Source organism: Ammospiza caudacuta, chromosome 1 (assembly GCF_027887145.1).
Source record: "Ammospiza caudacuta isolate bAmmCau1 chromosome 1, bAmmCau1.pri, whole genome shotgun sequence".
Lineage (NCBI taxonomy): Eukaryota > Metazoa > Chordata > Aves > Passeriformes > Passerellidae > Ammospiza > Ammospiza caudacuta.
Genome location: NC_080593.1, coordinates 85,241,422 through 85,260,980, shown reverse-complemented (window position 1 = coordinate 85,260,980; position 19,559 = coordinate 85,241,422). Strand labels below are relative to the sequence as shown.

Below are 19,559 nucleotides of genomic sequence, written 5' to 3'. Positions count from 1 at the left end.
GACCAAATCTACCTCTGAAATCCACCTAAGGTATTCAGGTTTCTCTAATACAGCTGCTCAGAAAAGTGCTGGGTTGTTGGTCTTTTTCAGCGTGCAAAATAATTTGAGGGTTTTGGAAAAGCAAATGGATGAAAGAAATACTGGAAATAATTATACAGGGACTCCTGGGAGCTAGAGATCTAGTCCTTTGTCATATCTTTCTCCTTTCTTACGGGTGTCCTGCATCTGCCTCTACAATGAGCAGAGGCACTCACTGCCTTTGTGGCTGCTGAAGCCAGTGTGCCCTCACAGCCACAGCAAGCTTGGCCCGATGCTTCAGAGCATGATGCACATTATCAATATTTTTACATAAAGTATTACAATCTTAGACTGGAAGTTGGATGGTTTAGTTTCAGACCTTCAGTTTCTTAGAAATAATCCATATCAGCAATGTGGTCATATATATGGCATTTTGGAGAAAAATCAATAAAAACTTTATTTTGCATATTGCCTCCATCCCCACACACCTACCATAAGCCACATTAGACACATTACCAGAAGCTACCCATGTCCCTAAATATTTTGTGTCGAAAAGTTGCTGTATATAGGAGAAACCAAGAATCATGGAAAAAATTTAAGCACATTTGTATTTGGAGCATATTTTTCCTACAAGGGAGAAAGCCTTAGCTGGAGCAAGATTACTTGTTATTGATAACTTTAATTCTGATGGGATGCCTTGAGTAAGGGGTAAATCTATCTATATTTTTTTTTAAATCAGACTGGGCTAATAGCATATCTTGACAGTATATTTAGCTGGATACCCCAGCATTGAACATTGAGGTTCACTACAATTTCCCCCAAATTACTGTACAGATAGCAAAATATAGAAGAAAAAAGTTAGGAGTGGGAAAAACTATTTAAATGTGCAGATATTGATTTTATGAACTTAAGCAGTCTTCTCTAACAGTGTAAACCATCAGTTATTATGAGGCCCTTAATAAATTCATGCAAATGTAAAGAGGTAAAAGATTTTCACAAGCTCCTATGGTCTACCAATAACATATTGTTGATAGTCTGGATGGATTTTCTAGCTCTTCAGATCTTGGGAAACACTAAAAGCCACAAACATCTCTGTGAAGTGCTGTCACCATTTCCTGATGAACATGAAATTTACTGGTAGGTCTTGGAAAGTCCTAATTTGTCAAAAGAAATGCTAACAGAAGAATGGAAATTTTACCAGAAGATCTGCACATTATTTATCAACAATTTTCCACACTGTTTCTGCTCAGATTGACCATTCAAAGTCAGTGAAGAGACCAAAAACCTTCTAGCACAACACTTTTGCAATGATGGGGGCTAAAGTGTAGGAAGTCCTGTGGTCTGCATTTCCCACAAGATATGGTTTCATACCAGTTCCATGCTCTGCAAGCAGAGAAAGAAATACCCTGAGCATTGCATAAGTTCCCATAGGGGATGTAGGGTACAGACACCTTCTAGCTGCTATGCTACACAAGCTTCCAATTCCTCTTGTTTTCTTTCCCAATCATTCTGCCAATTTGAGGTTCATTTGTTTTTAATTCCAGATTTATCCTCTATAATGCTATACTTTTCAGGCAGAGTGGCCTAAGATTCAAAATAGGCATTGTAAAAGACTCTCGAATTAAATACAAGAAAACTCTCCTAACATGAACATAAACACTTTATTCAAGGAGGAAAAAATGAAGCCAAAATCATTCCTATTCCACAGGCACTGCACACCACTGAAAAATGGGGCTGGTCCTCATTATAAACAAAATTTTAGGCATCCAGAAAGCAAGATTTTAATATCTGTTTCTTGGGTAGTATTTGCTTTATGTCGCATAATTAGTTGGTAGTTGTGCTGAGAGAACCAAGTATTCATAAGAAAAATTTGTTTCCAAGCAAAGTGTCTGAAACACATACAAAGTTAGGGAAGGCAGGCACCATTTCTATATCTAGGCAATACAGTAATACTTGCACTCATTAAAAATAATAGCTCATTTCTGTGGTTATTAGAGCATAAGTAAATTAAACTGCTAATGGCTTGATGCACTTCAAGGTTTGCATTGCTCAGGATTCTGCAGCAGGTACTTAAACAGTAAAAATGCACTCACTGCATGTGGGCACCTTTCTCTTAGTGTTTTTTATTCCCTTTCTTGGCTGCCTGTTCTTTTAAATATTATAAGCATATATCAATTTTTTGTGGAGTTCTCACTCTCAGGTTTGGATGGCCAAGTTCTTTTGGGTTTGGGAACTATTCCAGTTCGGAATACAGAGAGAATGTTACAGGTAACTGGCTGGATTTGTTGAACAATCTAATTTTTGAAAGGTAATTAATTTAGTCTTGAGAAAAACTACTGAAGCAGAAGACACTCCTTCCTTTATGTGAAGGATGCCATTTTCTTCTTCTCCCTGAGACTCAGCACAGGTATTGGGACATGACAATTTACAGGAGCAATGAAGTACCCAAAAGCTCTCCTCAGCAGCCAGCCAAACCTTGTGTTAATCAGGAATTTTTCTATTGTATGAAGCAGCAGATGATGATTGGAAAGGAAACGATTTGTGCGCATTTTTTTTTCTTTTTAGAATAATTTTTTCTTTTGAAGCCTAGCAAATTTCCACAAATATCTGCTGTCAGTAGGTTGTCTTCCTACACTGCACCCTGAAAAACTGACAGGAAATTCTGCCCTCCTAAAACTCATAGCTAAACTGGCTGTCTTTATTGTTTTTCAGGGTGAACAGAGAAAAAAAGAATGTAATAGCCAGTCCATACCCAAGGATACATTACTATAGTATATTTGCTAGTACCTTTTAAATTTAAGTACTTTTAATCTTCCTAGAGCTTTCATAGAATTAGTATCTGGTCTAATGCAAACAGTTACTAGAGTGTCTAAACTAGTCTGGTTGGCCTTACATATATATTATAGTTGATATATTTTTGGTATCTATCTCTACTACAACTTTTGCCCTTTTTTAAGCATAAGCATTTCTTATCCTTGACAAACTCCTAGAATTGTTGTATTTGGTCTTGAAAAAAAGCCTTGGAATTTATTTTAAAACCTTTTGTTGCACCTCCTGACATAGCTGAAACTCCCCTTTCTATGTCTAGGAAACACTAATTTTCCTTTCACCCCTGTGTCCTTGTTGAAGAAAGTATATTTGCATTTTCTGTCCCATAAACTGATCTTTTTTTTCCCTTGACTTTTGACTGAAGACCTTCTTAATGTGCATTTTCTTTCAGAGACTTTAATCTGATTGTTTCCTATAGAATAATATTTTTAAACGTACTGAGATTTAAAAAAGAACCTAACTAGATGTGAGTATATGCTGTCCTCTGATCTCCCATGTTTTAATTTATTGAAGAATAACCTTACCTAACTGACAAAATATTGTATGTGGATCTCACAAAACTGCTGTAATCCCTCCTTACCACAGGCCTACTAAACAGAACAATATGTGTAGCCTTCACTTTTATAGGCTTAATGTCAAATTTTTCATTGTTAAGACAAGAACTTCTATGTGCAAATGGGCATGAAATTTTTGAATTTTTCATAGAATGTACACAAAGTTTACATTTCATTTAGGTGCTGTTTTCAGACATATCAATTTGGGCTGTAAAAATAAACAGAGTTTATCAAAGGGTGAAGAATATTACCCAGTCTACGTTCAACTAGTCACAAATGCTTTCGGAAACAGCAATATGCCCAGATCTGAATGTCATTCAAGATTTCAATAAAATAACTCTCAAAGTTTGATCAAATGCTATCCCAATGGGAAACTTTTGTTCCTATCTTCAAGTTTTCAAGGCAACTTCAAGAATATGTTCAGATTTTGTAATGATCTGGTCTGTAAGCTTTTAGAAACACAGAAAATAGGTTTAAAATTGATCTCCAAATGTGAAAAATTAAACATGCAGAAATTTATGCTGGAGATGTTTAGTTGGTTTTTTCCCTCCAACACATCTCTGTATCTGCTTCTATAGAGATACATATTGTTAATTTAGCAAAACAAGTAAAATTATAACGCAAAAGTAAAAATGCTGTGATTTTTTTAGGGGGCTTTGTTTTATTTTATTTTTAGGAGACAGCAAACGTTTAACTCTTACCAACAAATTTCTGAGGCATAGAGCTCTTACGTTTGGCGACGTTACTTGCTAGTCTATCCAGCACGAGGGCTCTTTCTGACCCTATCTTGCACAGGTCTTCAGCCATTTCACTCTGGTTACTTTCGTCTTTTATGACTGAAATCAAATGACATCAGAAGGGTTAGGCAGGTTCCATTTTAATGGAACTGTTGTCTTAGGTTATCATTTGTCAGTCAATGTCTTTTGGCTCCCAAGCAGCTGGATGAAGGAGCTCAGCATATGACACACAGGACAATTCTGACTCTCGGTAACAAATTCCCTCATGCTGGTTAATCTATGTACATGCTCATGTTTTCCTCATTTAGGACACAAAAATGAGATAGCAACTGCAAGGTTTCTGCCTGTATGTCACATAATCACTCCACCCTTTGTTCTACAGCCACTCTGCATTTTTGTGAATAAATGAGGTCCTAACTTTATCCTGGACACAAAGCAGTTCACCTTTCCACTCTCCCACTGAAACCCTCTGCAATGTCCTTCTGCACCTCTCCCAGTGTATGATAATTGCTTCCTCAGAAGGAAAAATTAATCAACTTCTCAACTCCAACAGTGGAAGATCTATTTGCAAGCTACACCAACCCTTGTTTCTATCCCCTTTTATCCCATAACAAATATTTCAGTACTTCCTTGATGCTTTTTTAGACTTTAACAATTTAAATTGATAAAATCACACCTTCAGTGGAACACTAATTTCCAATACTCAAACCTGTTTCCCAACCTCCTGCTGCTGCTGAGACTCTGTAGAATTAGGAGCTTAATGTGAGGCTCTAGGAAAAGGAGACTATTTCATTTTCAGTATATTTTACTTCAGTACTTTCCTGCAGAAACAAAAGGGATGCATGAAAATGCACTGTCAAAACAATGACTGTGAAACAGGTATGGAAAGGTATTTCTGACTTCCAGCACCTAAGAGAAAGGCAAATGGACTGAGATCACAACACAATGTTTTGCTGTAGGCTTTCTGTTTGTGGGGTTTGGGGTCGTTTTGGTTTGTTTGTCAAGGGAGAAAAAGGGGTTAATTTTACTTTTATCTGCTACTAAGATATGGACATTTTTCCTGAACTTTTGGGTTGCTAATAAAGGAAGACGCAAAAGATTATTTTTACACTTTGATTCTTTGAGTTATTTCAATTAAGTGCCCAGCTCTGCTATATTTTTCCTTCTGTGCCTGCTGAGAATTTGTTTTATCACTGGATTAACTGGTTCACAGGACCCATTACTCTGGTACCTGGCTGTTTCTCAATAGCTGAGAACACACTGTTGTGATCCAATGTTATTCTGAGAATATACCACAGCTTATCATCCATATAAAAGGATGATTGTGAAAATTTTGTTAGACCTGAAATATATGAAATCAGCTCTGATGGATACCTGTGAGGAACAGGTGAAGTTTCCCATTCAACAGTACCCTGCAACCAAACTGAGGAGTACACAACTGTTTCTTGAGTCCCTGCTGCAGCAGCACATACTGCAGAGACAGTGACAGTGACAATGACAATGCCAGTTCCGACGACAGTTATATGGAGTTTCATGGAATTATATTCCAGCCCCATATGACACTAAAGATTGTGACCAATGCAGGAAATTATAAGAATTTAGTCGTGAAGGTGCAGAAAACTAAAGGGTGTTTATGCTACATAGCCATCATTGAACAAGCACACACCAGCATCTTGTGCTGATCAAGGCTTCCAGGTACCATCTCAGGAAGAGACTTACAGAGAATCTTTCAAGGCAGACATTCAACAGGGACACAAAAGACTGAATATTTAGTTAAATGTTGAAATTATCAAGAAATATCTGTTTAGGATATAATAACATTTCTAATCAGTTCAAGAGAGGGTGAGTAATGTATTTAACAGTTAAACTTTCAATCTTCTAAAACTTCTTAAAAAAGAGGGCAAAGTGAATCATGTACTAATCCCCAGTACTTGCAACTGAAACCCTCTGAAATCTGCAACCAAATGAATAACTATTTCTCTATAATTTGGTGTCTGTAAAGTGAAAAAAAATCATGTCATCTTTTCAAACAAAAAACTCACAGTGACTCAAGAACTGTAATTGACCTTTTAAAAACTTCATAAACTACTTCTCCTACTGTTTTATTTAAGCCTGGTAAGACTTCAGCACACTTCCACTCAACTCAAATGCCAAACTACAGGTAATATCTCTAAGAGAAGAACTTCCCATGGACAGTGATATTTTAGTCCTCTAAAATAAGAATTTTGCAATTCAATTCATCAGGTTCCAATTTTTTGTAAAAGTTAAAAATGTAAGTACAATCTCTTGCTCCACTTCTTACTCCCTTTTACTCTATCTTACCCTTATTTAAGTTCTTTCTCAACTACATTTTTTAGATTTCCAAGCTGTTTAGGTTTAGGTTCTTTCTACTGACAATTTTTCTATGTGTGCTGCCTAAAGTATTTTAAAAAATCTGTAAAAAGCAATCTTGCTGTGGCAGAATGTCAAATCTGATGGACTAGCAGGTATTTTTATACGAATTCTTTGAATTTTGTTTTTAGAGATTGGGGGAAAAAAGGGGTCTGAATAATAACAGATCCACATCACACCTTGAAATAGTTTAAGAACAGTGATATTGTAGCTGCTTGCTTTTCTAGTTATATGATAGAATACAGTAAAATTCACACGGCATCCACTCATTCTCAACTGTTTTTTCTACATTTTCATCATGCAAAATATGAGGAAAAACGCAGGAAAATTTCATTTTTTTAGAACTGTATAGAATTGATTTTTTTAACTGAGGACTAAATTTCTTTAAGAGTGAAGTCTTTGGCTGAATATGAGATTTAAACTTTTTAGTTAATTTATTTTTTTCTAATTTGCAAAAGCAGTCCTATAATGTCAAATATATTGAATATAGAAGAATATAAGAAGAATATACAAGAAAATATACATAAATAAATGTGTATGTAAGAAGAAGCCATTCTTCCAAAGCATTACTTAATTCCTTCAAGTTTTCATCCCATGGAGTTATTGGATATTTAGTATTAAGCTGGTGCAAGCTCTCCTTTCAGGATTTGATATAAAAAAGGGTCAGTCTCTAAAAGTGTTTAATTTCTTATTAAAGTTTAGGATTCCTAACATCACTTTCATCTTACTAAGACTTTCATAGTAGTTCAGCTACTCATTCACACAGATTTTCAAATTCAGTGTGCAGGCACTTAAATTCATGTGCTAGACATTGAAGACTGAAATCCCAAACCAGAATATTTCCTCTAAATCCTGTCATGTCTTTGAGAAATAAGTATTTCTCCTTACTGTGTATTATTACATTGAGGTTTCCTATTCATATATTCTGCAGCCCCTCAATAAAATTAGAAGGGGAACTGCTCTAACATGCTGCCTGCAGAAGCATCTCAGTTGTATTCACTGCTATCATTATGTGCATATACTTTACATTATTTGATAGCATGTAAAAACATATTCTGGTTCTGTACAGATATAAAATATTAAATGAAGCATCATTGCAAAAAGGGCAGAGAGAACTTTCCATTTTTTCTCATTTGACGAGCTAAATAATATATACTGACAGGATTAAAAAGGTATGCAGGAAATGGAACTTACTGGCTGCATTTAAACTCCACCACAGAAACTGGATCTTCTCCATCTAAAACTGCACAAGCAAGAGGACTTTGTATGGCTAATTACTGTGATGAATCCCTTACAGATCTTCTAGATCTTTGTTAGAAAATATAATCCAAGCCCCAATATCTGCTTGCTCTCTTTCTGGGTATAGTTTTTGATATTCTCCAAGAAATGGACTTTACCTTCATCATTACACTAGTCTCAACACAAGTCCTTACCTCCCCCCAGTTTTCTTTCAAAGGGAAGCTTGGGAAGAAGGCTGTCAACAAATTATTAGTCATTCTGGACTATCTCAGATCAAACTGCCTAAATTAAATATCTCTGGCTTCATGTTCTCTTGCTTGGCAGAGTGAGATCCAAGCCAGATATTTCATCCTTGTTAGATGAGCTGGTCCCAGTGGTCAAGTAAGCCCTTTAAGCTGTGGCTGGGAAGGGGAGGAGATGTGCAGTGCAGAAAACTCTGCAGCACCAACTAGAACACTGGAATTAAGTCTTTATTGAAAATACATCCATAAGTGTATTGCAATATAGGCTTCCAAGAGAAGGTGGTGAGGCGATGTAGCCATATTTTCTTGACATGACAAACTGATGTTTTCCAGGCCTTGCAAGTGTTTTGCTACATGTTTGAATTGTACCTTGGCATTTTATTTGAGCTAAAAAAAAGTGAAAAAACAGCCAAATATTTATTAAATAAAGAATTAATCCAGACACAATATCACACATGTGGGGGATGTGTGTGACTCTCCAAAGCAAAAGTTGCCACAAACGGTACTACTGATTCTTTTGTACTCCTTTCTCTGCATTTATGACAGGACAGCAGTATTGCCCAGATAGACACTTTTATTACCTGGATAGATGCTGCTTGAGAGATTCATGGTTTGAAGGTAGTTATGGCAGCGTTCTTTATGTTCTTCCAAAGAGCTGCGCTGCTTGTAACTGCGACCACAGTATCCACACTTATGGGGTTTGCCAACTGGAGAAAACACAATTCATTATGAGATTCAGATGAGGAATTCAACAGCATATGGTAAAGACAAGAGATAAAAAGCCTACCCCAAAAATAAAGCCATGCTGTGGTGAAGGAAGATTTCATCAATTTAAAAAATGTGAGAAACAACTAATGGAAAACTGATTGTATATCTTTACATTAACAGGCAAATTCTATGGGTGCTACAAACTGATTTTAGATGATTCAGATCAGATAAAGACTGTGACATTAAATCTTTAAAAACAGCATCTACACAAGTTAGGAACTAAGACACCTTCAAAGGTCTGGGAGCGGTTTCTGTAGTGTCCAGTTGCACAGAGACTGCCAATGGACAAACTGGTGGTATAGGGAGGGACTTGATTGGCTGCAGGTCAGTTCTGGTGAACAGAACCAGCTCAACTCTTTTAAGACAGTCTTAGATTTTGTGTATTTTCTGCTTCTGGAAATTCAAGAAAAATGGCATGACACTTTATTTTCTGTTTTACATCAATCCAGATCGAGCTAGTTCAAGGAATTTTTCACAACAATACTTTTCGGTGTGCTTCTGGATTTGAATTTTCTGTCTTAATATGATAAGACTGTCACTTTATATGTGATTTCACAATTTTAGATAGTTACACAGCTTAATTTCTGAATTTTATTTACAGGTTCTTAGGGGAAAATCAGATTCAGACATCCAACTTGTTTTATAATGTATCAGTGCCAATTTGCCAGTTGCAGGAACTAATCATTATCTATAATTTAGGCATTGTCTCTTTAACTACAGAATCCTCAGGGTTTACCAAGAGTGTCTAGGTGAGACTTCATATATAGGTGTACATGAAAACCATGTTTCAAATTGTGCATCCATGAAAATCAATAAAAACAAGGAGAGGGAGGCAAAATGCTATTTAAAATATGTGCCTTCCTTAATCAGGCTGGGAAAAGACAGGACAACGAGAAATTATTTTGAAAATCTAAGGATCTTATTATTCAATACATGTGCTAGAGAAGAATCTTCCTAATTTTTTGGAGCACAAAAATATCACTTTGAGAGCTCCCCTTCTGCCACCCAGAACCCAAAACCCACTTTCACAAGTAACATTACCAGTGTCAATTCCAGCAAAGTGTATTGGAAGTCTCCCATCCAAATAGCAATTTGCATTTGTAGCTTAGCTTGGGGAACTAGATGAGATGGCACTCTGCTTTTAAAGGCACTTTAAATGTGCTAAATTGGTTTTACTTCACAGAAGGTATGTGTGACTGTGGCTTCTGTCAAACAATGAGAGGTTCATGGTAATGGGAAAGTGCAGCTATTCAAAAATATTTATTCATATCTCCATATTACTGTTGAGACAGATGCTAAAAAACTCCATGAGCATCCTCTTTTGTGGAAGATGATTATCTTTCTTTCTCCCACCCTCTGCCTTGTCCCCACTCTCTCTTTCAAAGTACTTGTAATAACAATGTGCAACAAATAACTCCTGCTAAATGGTGTAGGCAGTATTCACTCCTCAGGCTGAAGATGAATACAAGACTGTATTTCAACTTCATATTATCTCTAACCCTAAAACATTCATCAACTTAAGTCATGTTTGTACTTCTATGAAATGGATTACTCACACGGGGCTCGTAAGATGAAACTCTAATACAGAAACTTTGAATCAGCCAAGAAGTATGGGAAAAAACCCAGTTCTTCTGGTGAAGGGTCGTGAGTGTGACGTGTGTTTAGTAATTTCTTGGCTGCTAACACGCTGTGACCAGCTCACAGCTTGGTTAACCCCAAGATGGGGCTACTCAGGGTGAAAAGAACTCTCAGGATTGGTGGCCACCCCCATCTCCTCAGCGGGTAGGGTAGTGATAAGCAGCCCTGGTTATTCCCAAACCTTTGCTTACCTGAGTGAGTCCTCAGGTGTCCCGTGAGGGCATCCCTGCGGCGGCAAGCATAGTTACACAGGTGACACTTGAAGGGCTTTTCACCTGAGTGCAGCTTTATGTGGCGCAGGAGGTTGCCCTTCTGGGTGAAGGAGGCTCCACACTGATTGCACTGGAAAGGGCGTTCTCCTACGGGAAGAAGGGGAAAATATGTGAGAACAAAAAAATCTTACGCGGTAACAAGAGAAAGATTTCAGGGAGAAAGTTGTTTTCTCACTGCTGCTCTGTGACTTCCACCGGCTGCAGGTTTGATATAACATGAGGCTTTCAGACTAAACCTGCCAGTTTCTTAATGCTTCACTGGCTGGGTCAATTTGATCTGAAAATCTAATTTTTTTTTTCTAAATCAGAATGGCACATCACAATGCAAATTCAAACTCATTTAAATAAAGTGACTGCAACATTTTGTGTTGAAGAGCCACTCTTCCTGATCAGCAGTTTTGGAATAAACCAATATCCAATTTTGCATGTTGTGGCATTTGGTGGGGTTTTTAATGTGGCTTTTTTCAAAGGGTCTTTAAAATATGCCACTGAAGCAGCAAAATAAAAAGGAAACTCATTAAAAATGCATTTCAGGATCACAAGTTCATTTCAGCGTTACATTCTTATATTTAAATGAAAGGCACTTCATTATAACAGTTATAATAACTTCTTTTCATTTACATTTTCCCTGTATTTTCCCTTTCAATTTCTTCTCCATTACCTGTCTGTCCCTAAGCAGCCAAACCAGGAAAGAGACAGAGAAAAGAGAGAAAGCTAGAGAGTAAAATCACAGAAGTTAAGACAGTGCAAAGGAAGCCCTGTACTTTCATGTCTAAGTCCCGGCCCTTCTATAGGTAAGGTATGAGCAGAGGAGCTGCACAAACAGGCTCTGATGGCTTACACTTTGGATAGATGGGGAAAAACTTGAAGAGATGCAGCCTTGATTTGTCTAAACTGGTGTTTGTTATCAAGGAAGTGAATCAAAGCCTTTGCAAAAATTAATATGGCTGTTGTTTGCTTTTTAGTGTTGTTTAAAATCAATGTATTTTATTAGTTTGGGGTTTTTTGGTTTTTTCTTGTATAGTTTTTAAAACATTTAAGATGGATGAGGCTTTTTCTGAGATCAATGGGAAATAAAATACGTTTCCAGTTGTACCAGATAGGTATAACAGAAAAATTATACCTTAGAGCATTCTATCAGCCAGAACTGCTTCTACATGCCTGTTTCTGTACAGTCCTCAACTAAGTCAAACTAGCCTTTAAAAGACATTTGCTGAATTTTGTTTCTCTTAGGCATCAGTTCAATCTGTTGTAGTAAGTATAGTGTGTCAACATTAGAAACAGCTCAAAGATGACCAGTTCTTAGTTATAATTTCTTTTGGTGTAACAATAATATTGTATTTAAGATTTCAGTGCTGAAGTTAAAATACTAAAATAAAGAAAAACAAAAACAATTTCTTCCTTCTCTCTCACTCAAACATCATGTACCGTTTTGCACACCTAGGATGACTTTTTATGTGCACATACATGTGCATATATGTGCAGCATGATAATTTTTGACTTCTGGGTAACGCATCAAAACAGCTGAAGATCAATTAGACAGCAGCACTGTCCCAACCCAAAAACATGAAAACTGCCATCCAGGCTGGCAGCTTCAGCATACAGCAAATAGCCAAATGGATCCCCTCTATGGCAAGACATTTTCATTGGTTAGTTTCAAGCACAGCTGCATAATGCCTGTCAAGCCAAATGAGCTCACTTTCTTTGTCAAGTAGCTCTGTTCATCTAAACTATACCCACATCTGGTTCAGCTGGGGTGGCACACAAAAATGCCAGCATAAGCCTTAAAGGACTTTGAAATGTACTTCATAAACCATGCATGGTATGGTTAGGGAGAAAAGAAAACAGGTGTCTCTCTACTTCTTAAACTTTGGGGCAGTTACTCAGTGCAGGAAGTATTTTTCAGAAATGGACTGAAACAGTAAACGGAAGAAGTCAGCTCAGCAAGGGGGGCACATTCAGAAGAAGTAGTTAATTCTTACTAAGTAGCTTTTCTAGCATTCATTTCTGTTATTTTTACTCAGAGGACTGTAAGAAGACAAAACAAGAATGATAAAAGTACTCCAGGAATGAAATGTAAAGCAAGTAAGAATGCGATGTATCTCTAGCCTACATCCCTCCCAGTCACAGGGTGAAGTCTTGCACTAAGTGGAGAAGATGGATGGAGCATTTGAAACGAGACTGCTGCACACCAAATACTTCTACAGAACTTAGTGTGGGATCAGATGTAAGGAAGCCTGAACTTATGTTCCTGTAGAAGGAGAACAACATTGTCACTAAAAGACCCTGAAGCTATGCTGGCCCTTAGCTGTCCATGATGCAACTACTGGGGTGAGGAAATGCCTCCTTTATTGAGCTCAGCAAAACTCCCAGACCTGCCAGGATGCTGACAGCTACTGATGGAAGGTTACTGGGTGTGGTGATGCCTCCAGAAATGAGGATGGAACAGGATGGAAATAAAAAATACATAAAGACTCTTTTTCTAAACAGTCTAAACAGTATTATTTTCTTCAGGTCTGAACAGTACATACGTGTCCTTGGCATGTAGCCATGACCAAATATAGGCCCAGGAACAAAAACTGCAGTGGGACCCTGAAATCAATCAACCATTATCACCGTTGCAGTGATTTGCAAGCCTTAGTAGGAGCTTGGGCCCTGAACCAAATATTCAGTGAAGAATACTTATAATCTTAATGAAAATATTTCTAATTTCTTAAACAATGACAAGATCACCTAACACTCAGAGACCTCTAACAAGCAGACCTCTCTTTCTAAAAAAATTTGAGACATTCAGAACCAAGTAACAAGATGTAAGTGAACTAACTGGTGACTTAACTTAGTGTACACATAAGAGGCAATATATACACTTATGCACACGTATAAACAGATATGCATGAATGTGCAGATATATGCACAGTGAGCAAGAGAAGCCTGAATGTACCCTGAGGGTTCAGTATCAGGGAGCAGGAATTTCTTTCTCCTTTCAGGATCTCCTTTTTCTTAAACACCAAACAAGGCAGTGGCAAGCTGGAGAAAATGAATGTGCTGAAAGGGGAGTGAGAAGAGTTGGGCATCTGTGAGTTGGGATTTGCTCTGCAGATCTAAGCAACAGGTAAGGTGCTAGGGAGCAGTCAGTGCTGTACAGCTGCCTGCAGACAGAAGAGGGCAGAAATATCAGGTGCTGCTCTGCATATCTGCACTTGGCAGGTGTATTCATTAAAAACAATTACATCTTTTATCAGGTCAGGCAGTCATGTTATTTTGGCACTTTAGTGTGCTAGAGTTTTGTTCACTTATCAAACATTTATTTAAGAAAACCTCACTGCATATGCAGGTTTTACATGAATTAGCAGCAAAGTAATTCATTTGTGAGGCTTATTCCTTCACCAGGCATGTACTGAAATGGGCTTCGGCATAGTCAGTTAAATGTCTGTAATGGTATATCCCATTTCGACTTTAATTTTCACAGCGCAGCTGAAAGGAAAAGCAGTCACCACTGTTTCCCCATGACATCCCTTTAATTTAAACTACCAGCTCTGAACTTCCACTCCTTTGCCAGCCCCTGAAAAACCACCTGAGCTCATTCAAAGAGGCTGCTCAGGAGAGGAGCTGAGGATGAGGCATGAGGGAAAGCAAAGGTTTTGCATGGAAGGACCTAGGGACAAAATTTCATACCCTTTAGTTTTATCAAGTGTAAAAGAGGGTTGTGCTGAACAAAGTGCCTCTCGTGGGCTGCTTCCACTGTAGGCTTGAACTATATTCCCTTATTAAAAAGAGGGTCTAGTTGGTAAGGGAAGAGCTCTGCAAAGGGTGAAGAAATCTTCAAGTGACAATCTTTGTGTGGTAGCACCCCAAGCACCCCTGGCAGGCAAACGGGTCCCTCTGACAGGCAAGAGGTTCGGGGAGCTGAAGGTCTGGGGAAATGACCTGGCACTCAGTGAAGTGGCCCCAGAGGATACTGTCATAGGGACCAGGCAGCCCAGCTCATGCTCAGAGACAGTGAGCTGGGTACCAAGGAGCTCATGAGAAGCAAAGGTAGCTGCGCCCACCACCTCCTAAAGTCAGGTGTGCTCTCACACAGGCCATTTAGCCCTGGTGCAAACACTGCCATAGACCCTTAGGGACCTGAAACAGCTCCTCTGATCCAGCAACAGTGGGGGTTTTTCAACAAAAGAGCAGTCTGCTTAAGCAAGCACAAAAACTTCTACCTCTAAGTGCATTTCAAGTTGCAGCATATTGTTTCAGCCATTACAGCAACCTCTTTAGCCCTGTTTAAAGGGCTCACGTACGAGTCATTTTACATGTTCATTTTATCAATTTTTAAGGAAGGAAAGGAAAGGAAAGGAAAGGAAAGGAAAGGAAAGGAAAGAAAGGAAAGGAAAGGAAAGGAAAGGAAAGGAAAGGAAAAAGGAAAGGAAGGAAAGGAAAGGAAAGGAAAGGAAGGAAAGGAAAGGAAAGGAAAGGAAAGGAAAGGAAAGGAGGAAAGGAAAGGAAAGGAAAGGAAAGGAAAGGAAAGGAAAGGAAAGGAAGGAAAGGGAAAGGATCAATCAGTACTTTTTATATCTTGGAAGTAGGCTACAGCCTCTCTTCTGAGTACCAGTTGTGACTTTTCCAATAATTGTCTGTTCTTCCCTGACAGAGGGATTTATCACATAGAATTGAAGAGTACTTAGAAGCAGGCAATGTAGCAGCATTGCTTCTGAACGTGGCTACCCCATGTTACACTAACAGATCGCACGATTCCATGGCTCACAGTTCCTGTGACAGACAGTAACACTGAGGGCAATGGAACACACTGTGGGCCTTTTCACAAATCCTCTCCATTTTAACGCTGAAAGCACTTTGTTAATCTCACTGCTTAGTAATTCTGGAAAGTTACTTAAGCAAGATTGTGAGGATATGGAGGAAGAAAGAATCTATGTGTTTATTGGCACAACTATTTCAAATGTAACTACAAGACAGGTCAATTCTTACCTTAAAAATATTTTAAAATTTGCTCTCATTGGAATATTCATGTAAAAATGCCAAAACCCAAATTTATTTTCAAAGCAACTTCTGTGAAATAACAGTACAGTTTGGTTCTTCTCTTTTAGCTACAAATGACATTAAAGTTTAGATTGGAAGCCTAATTTTTAGACATCTTATATCAGGCAAGGTGAGACTCACTCTTTACTTTTTCATTTGTTTCAGCCTCTTCTTTTTGTCCCTCTTTGAGACTTATCAGAATTAGAAAATTGAGAAAAGAATATTCACAGCACTGTGTAATGAAAAGCCATCCCTGGACACAAAATCTTTACATGTCTCTTTTAGTGACCTGGTGGAAACACTTTAGCGCACATTTGACCCATGACAATACTTGTTTTCACTTAATGAAACACCGGACATGAAATGTAAGTATTTTTTGACCAAGTCTGTCAATACAGTTCTCGTAATAAATATTTTTCCCATCACTTATCACTGATCCATAATGAGCTTTTTCTGTTTTGTTGGCAACATAACAACTGGGTTAATTTCAGAGTTAGCTACAAATGGGCTTTTCTTCAGCATTCTTAGAAATTTCTTAAAAATTAAACAAGACTTCTTTTCTTTTAAGTTTGATTTTTCAATTTTTTTTTGTTGTTTCAAATCAAACAAACAGCACAATTTCTAGCCCAATAGATGAACTTCCATGAAGAAATCTCAATTTCTGTGCAGGCCGGAAAGATGTACCAAAATAACTGAGTTCCAAAGGCTCACCCATGCTGCGTTACCTTAGAAGATGCAACACGTGCATGATACAGAGTATAAGTCTTAGTTACTAACTACAAGAACTAGGCCAGTTCTTGTCAACTATAGGAAAAACTATGGCAGGCCTTACCAGTGTGGCTTCGTTTGTGAACCATGAGCACATTGGGACCGATGCAAATTATCCCACAGATATCACATTTTAGCTTTCCGTTAGGAAGTCGAATGCCTCCAACTCCTGACAAAGCCTTGCTGCCTGGGCCATTGTGTGAGCCATTCATTTTCTCTCCTGCGGCATCAAGCATTCGTAAATCCTCCGCACATTCTTCCCCATTCATTTCACAGGCACGCCCATTCTCTTCATCACTCTGAGTCTCTATTTTAATATTACCAGCTGAAAGAAACAATACAGGATGCCACTCAGTTTGGTTACAGAACAAATAATGTGGCAAAGAAACAATCACATGAAAGGAGTTAATTTCTAAACAGCATGTACAATATCACTAAATAACAAATGCTGTGACCTCAACTATAATTTTGTGGGCAATGTGATGAGTTTGTAACATGTGGAGCAATGAACAGTGAATACCACTACAACAAATACGAGGCATCCAGGGAGCTGGGAACCCAAAAAATATTACAAGTCTGTTTCTAGGTTGCTTTGAGATTTTTGTGTCTATAGCTTTCATTCTGACAACCAGGCTAATTGGAATGAAACTTAAAATTAACCCACTTCATAGGGATTTGTCCAAAACAATTGTGAAAGTAAGTAACTCAACTCAATGGATGAACAGAAAATGCAACATTCTCCACTTGGCAGGAAGATTCCTAGGGTTGTACAGAATCCAAAATTTTGGTTTGCAGTTCTACAGGGTAAGCAATGCCAATGGTAAAGCAGAGTACAAACACTGATAAAGAAATCAGGGTAGGGAAGGATGGAAGGAAGAATTTAAGGAAGCCATAGGAGTGATAGTTGTGCTTCTCCGACAGCAAGATTAGGATTGCTGAGTAATTGGAGACTATTACTATAACCAGAAGTTATGATTAAAAACCAGTCAAATAAAAAAAGATGGATGGGAAAACTATTATGATTTTATAGGATAAATCCTTTACATTGTAATCCCATAGGTGACAACTGTCTGCAGCCAGAATAAGAATTTAGGTAAATTTGCTACAGCCACACATGTGACAACATAGAGGCTAGTAAATTTGATGTGATATGAACACAGCAAACTTCAACATTAAGGAAAATTAAGCAAAAGGGTCAAGATTCAGACAACTTCATGCCAGTATTCATTCCTCCTCTCTCCACAGGATTGTATGATGTTTTATGTATTAAAAAAAATCTTTGCTATTATTTCCCTCTTTTCTAATCTGGTGATTTTGGTGAAAAAATATTCTTCATTAGGCTGGAAAGGATAATTTCATTGCCCAAAATCTTACTTTCCATACAGTAAAACCCCTCTCACCTTCATCCCACCCCACCCAAAAAAACCAAAGAATTTACTTCAGCTAAGAATATGAGGGATCTGTTTCACCCAATAAAGTCCGGGTCTTTTTCTTCTGTGGAACAACAGTTTTATGGTAACCTCATTTAAAAAAGTGATGGTGTAGCAATAAAATAACAAAAAGCTACAGACAATAATTACCTCAAGAGATTGAAAGACTTTGATATTTCTTTGAAATGGAGAGGATTGACAAACTCTTTTCCGATACATCCTGCAACCTCAAAGGTGTCCCAGAAGGAGTGCAAGGACGTAACTGACTAGAGTATCTGACTCAAAATCCTAATGGGAAACAGAAGCCTAAAGGTGTTCACATTTATGAATACTGCTTGACTGGACACCTTTTAAAAAGTTTACCGGCCTAGGTATTTTAATGTTTTTTCAAGTATTGCATTATAAGAGAAATCATAGGCAAACCAGAATAAGTGCATATCATAAATAGCAGTTTTCCTTTAAAATGTATGTTCTAGAAAGAGGAATAATTTAGTGATATACCAAAAAAATCAATGACCAAACAATGACTTCCAAAGATGGCATGACTGGTTAAACAGAACTGATCCTGCAAGTTTAATGGGCTACAACCTCATACTGCTGTTTTCACCATGGCAAATGGAAGCAATACAAATATTTGGCTTGAGTGTATGACAAGATTTTCCACAATTTACATCTAATTTTTTTCCTTTCAGTTATAAGAATAATAACTATGTATTTTTACTAAACAATTATAGGCTCCTTGCCTGCCAGGAATTTGGAGAAGGTAACTTTTGAAGCAGATTTTTTGTTAAGTTAAAACAAAACACACATGAACAAAACAAAAAGATCAGACTACTTAAGTGCATGCAGACAAACATACATTACTCAGAAATGAAATGACACAAACAAAAAAAATCATAAAAGTAGGAACTAGATGGAAATGCTCTGTAGTGAACTGAGTTTCAGTATACTTACTGGAAAAAGATTTGGGAATTATTGCATGAAAGTCCCTAAAGCCTTCCGCCCCGTATGCAGCTGCAATAAAGAAGGCAAACAGGATGCTGGTTTGTGGTACTGCTAGCAGTAAATGTAAAAGAAGATGGCACTATTGCTATAAGTAAATACCTAGGAGAAAGACAAAACTATCATCACAGAAGCAACATAAGCAGTTTAGGATGAAGGAGGAACAGGAGAAGGACAGCTGGCAGGGGAATCCTGACTCGTCTAGAACATTCCCATCTACGAAAATGCCCTTTTCTTCCAAAGCAGCCAACAAGTTTTATCATGTTTTCTAGAAGCATTATGTGCTCTTGGGTATTCCCCTTGCCTGGGCAGTAATTCCTGCTGAAGTCAAGAGGAACTCTTGCTAACTCTTGTCTCAAAAGGGTCAATCCAGGCCCCTACAGTGCAGCTTCCTCAGAAATTATTTTTTGCCAATATGCCCTCCTTCTGTGACAGAAATCTCTTAAACATCCTTGTTTCTAGTCTCTGCAGTTATAAAAAGTGAAATGGTGTTGTTTTCCTCTTACGCCTGCTGGTCTTATGCAATGGAAGAAGAGGGGGTTCAGGTTTATATATATATATGTTTTTATTATGTATATTGGCATATTTTTGGTTTGTACTTCTAAGGCTTGTCCTCACAATTTATTTACAAAGAACAGTTGTACAA

The 19,559-nt window shown here is 37.7% G+C and overlaps 1 protein-coding gene across 4 annotated transcripts in view; it reads right to left on the bottom strand.

The window, feature by feature from the left end:
• Positions 1-19,559, bottom strand: part of IKZF1 (IKAROS family zinc finger 1) — a 68,065-nt gene that overhangs the window by 4,473 nt on the left and 44,033 nt on the right. Inside the window, exons 4-8 of one of the 4 annotated variants that reach the window (XM_058821380.1) lie at positions 18,866-18,925; positions 16,546-16,806; positions 10,608-10,775; positions 8,592-8,717; positions 4,103-4,237 (exon numbers count right to left, since the gene is read on the bottom strand). In XM_058821380.1, coding sequence (XP_058677363.1) covers positions 4,103-4,237; positions 8,592-8,717; positions 10,608-10,775; positions 16,546-16,806; positions 18,866-18,925 — 750 coding nt within the window. The remainder of the gene's footprint in view (positions 1-4,102; positions 4,238-8,591; positions 8,718-10,607; positions 10,776-16,545; positions 16,807-18,865; positions 18,926-19,559) is intronic. The other 3 variants (XM_058821359.1, XM_058821365.1, XM_058821372.1) reach the window with 3 other exon arrangements.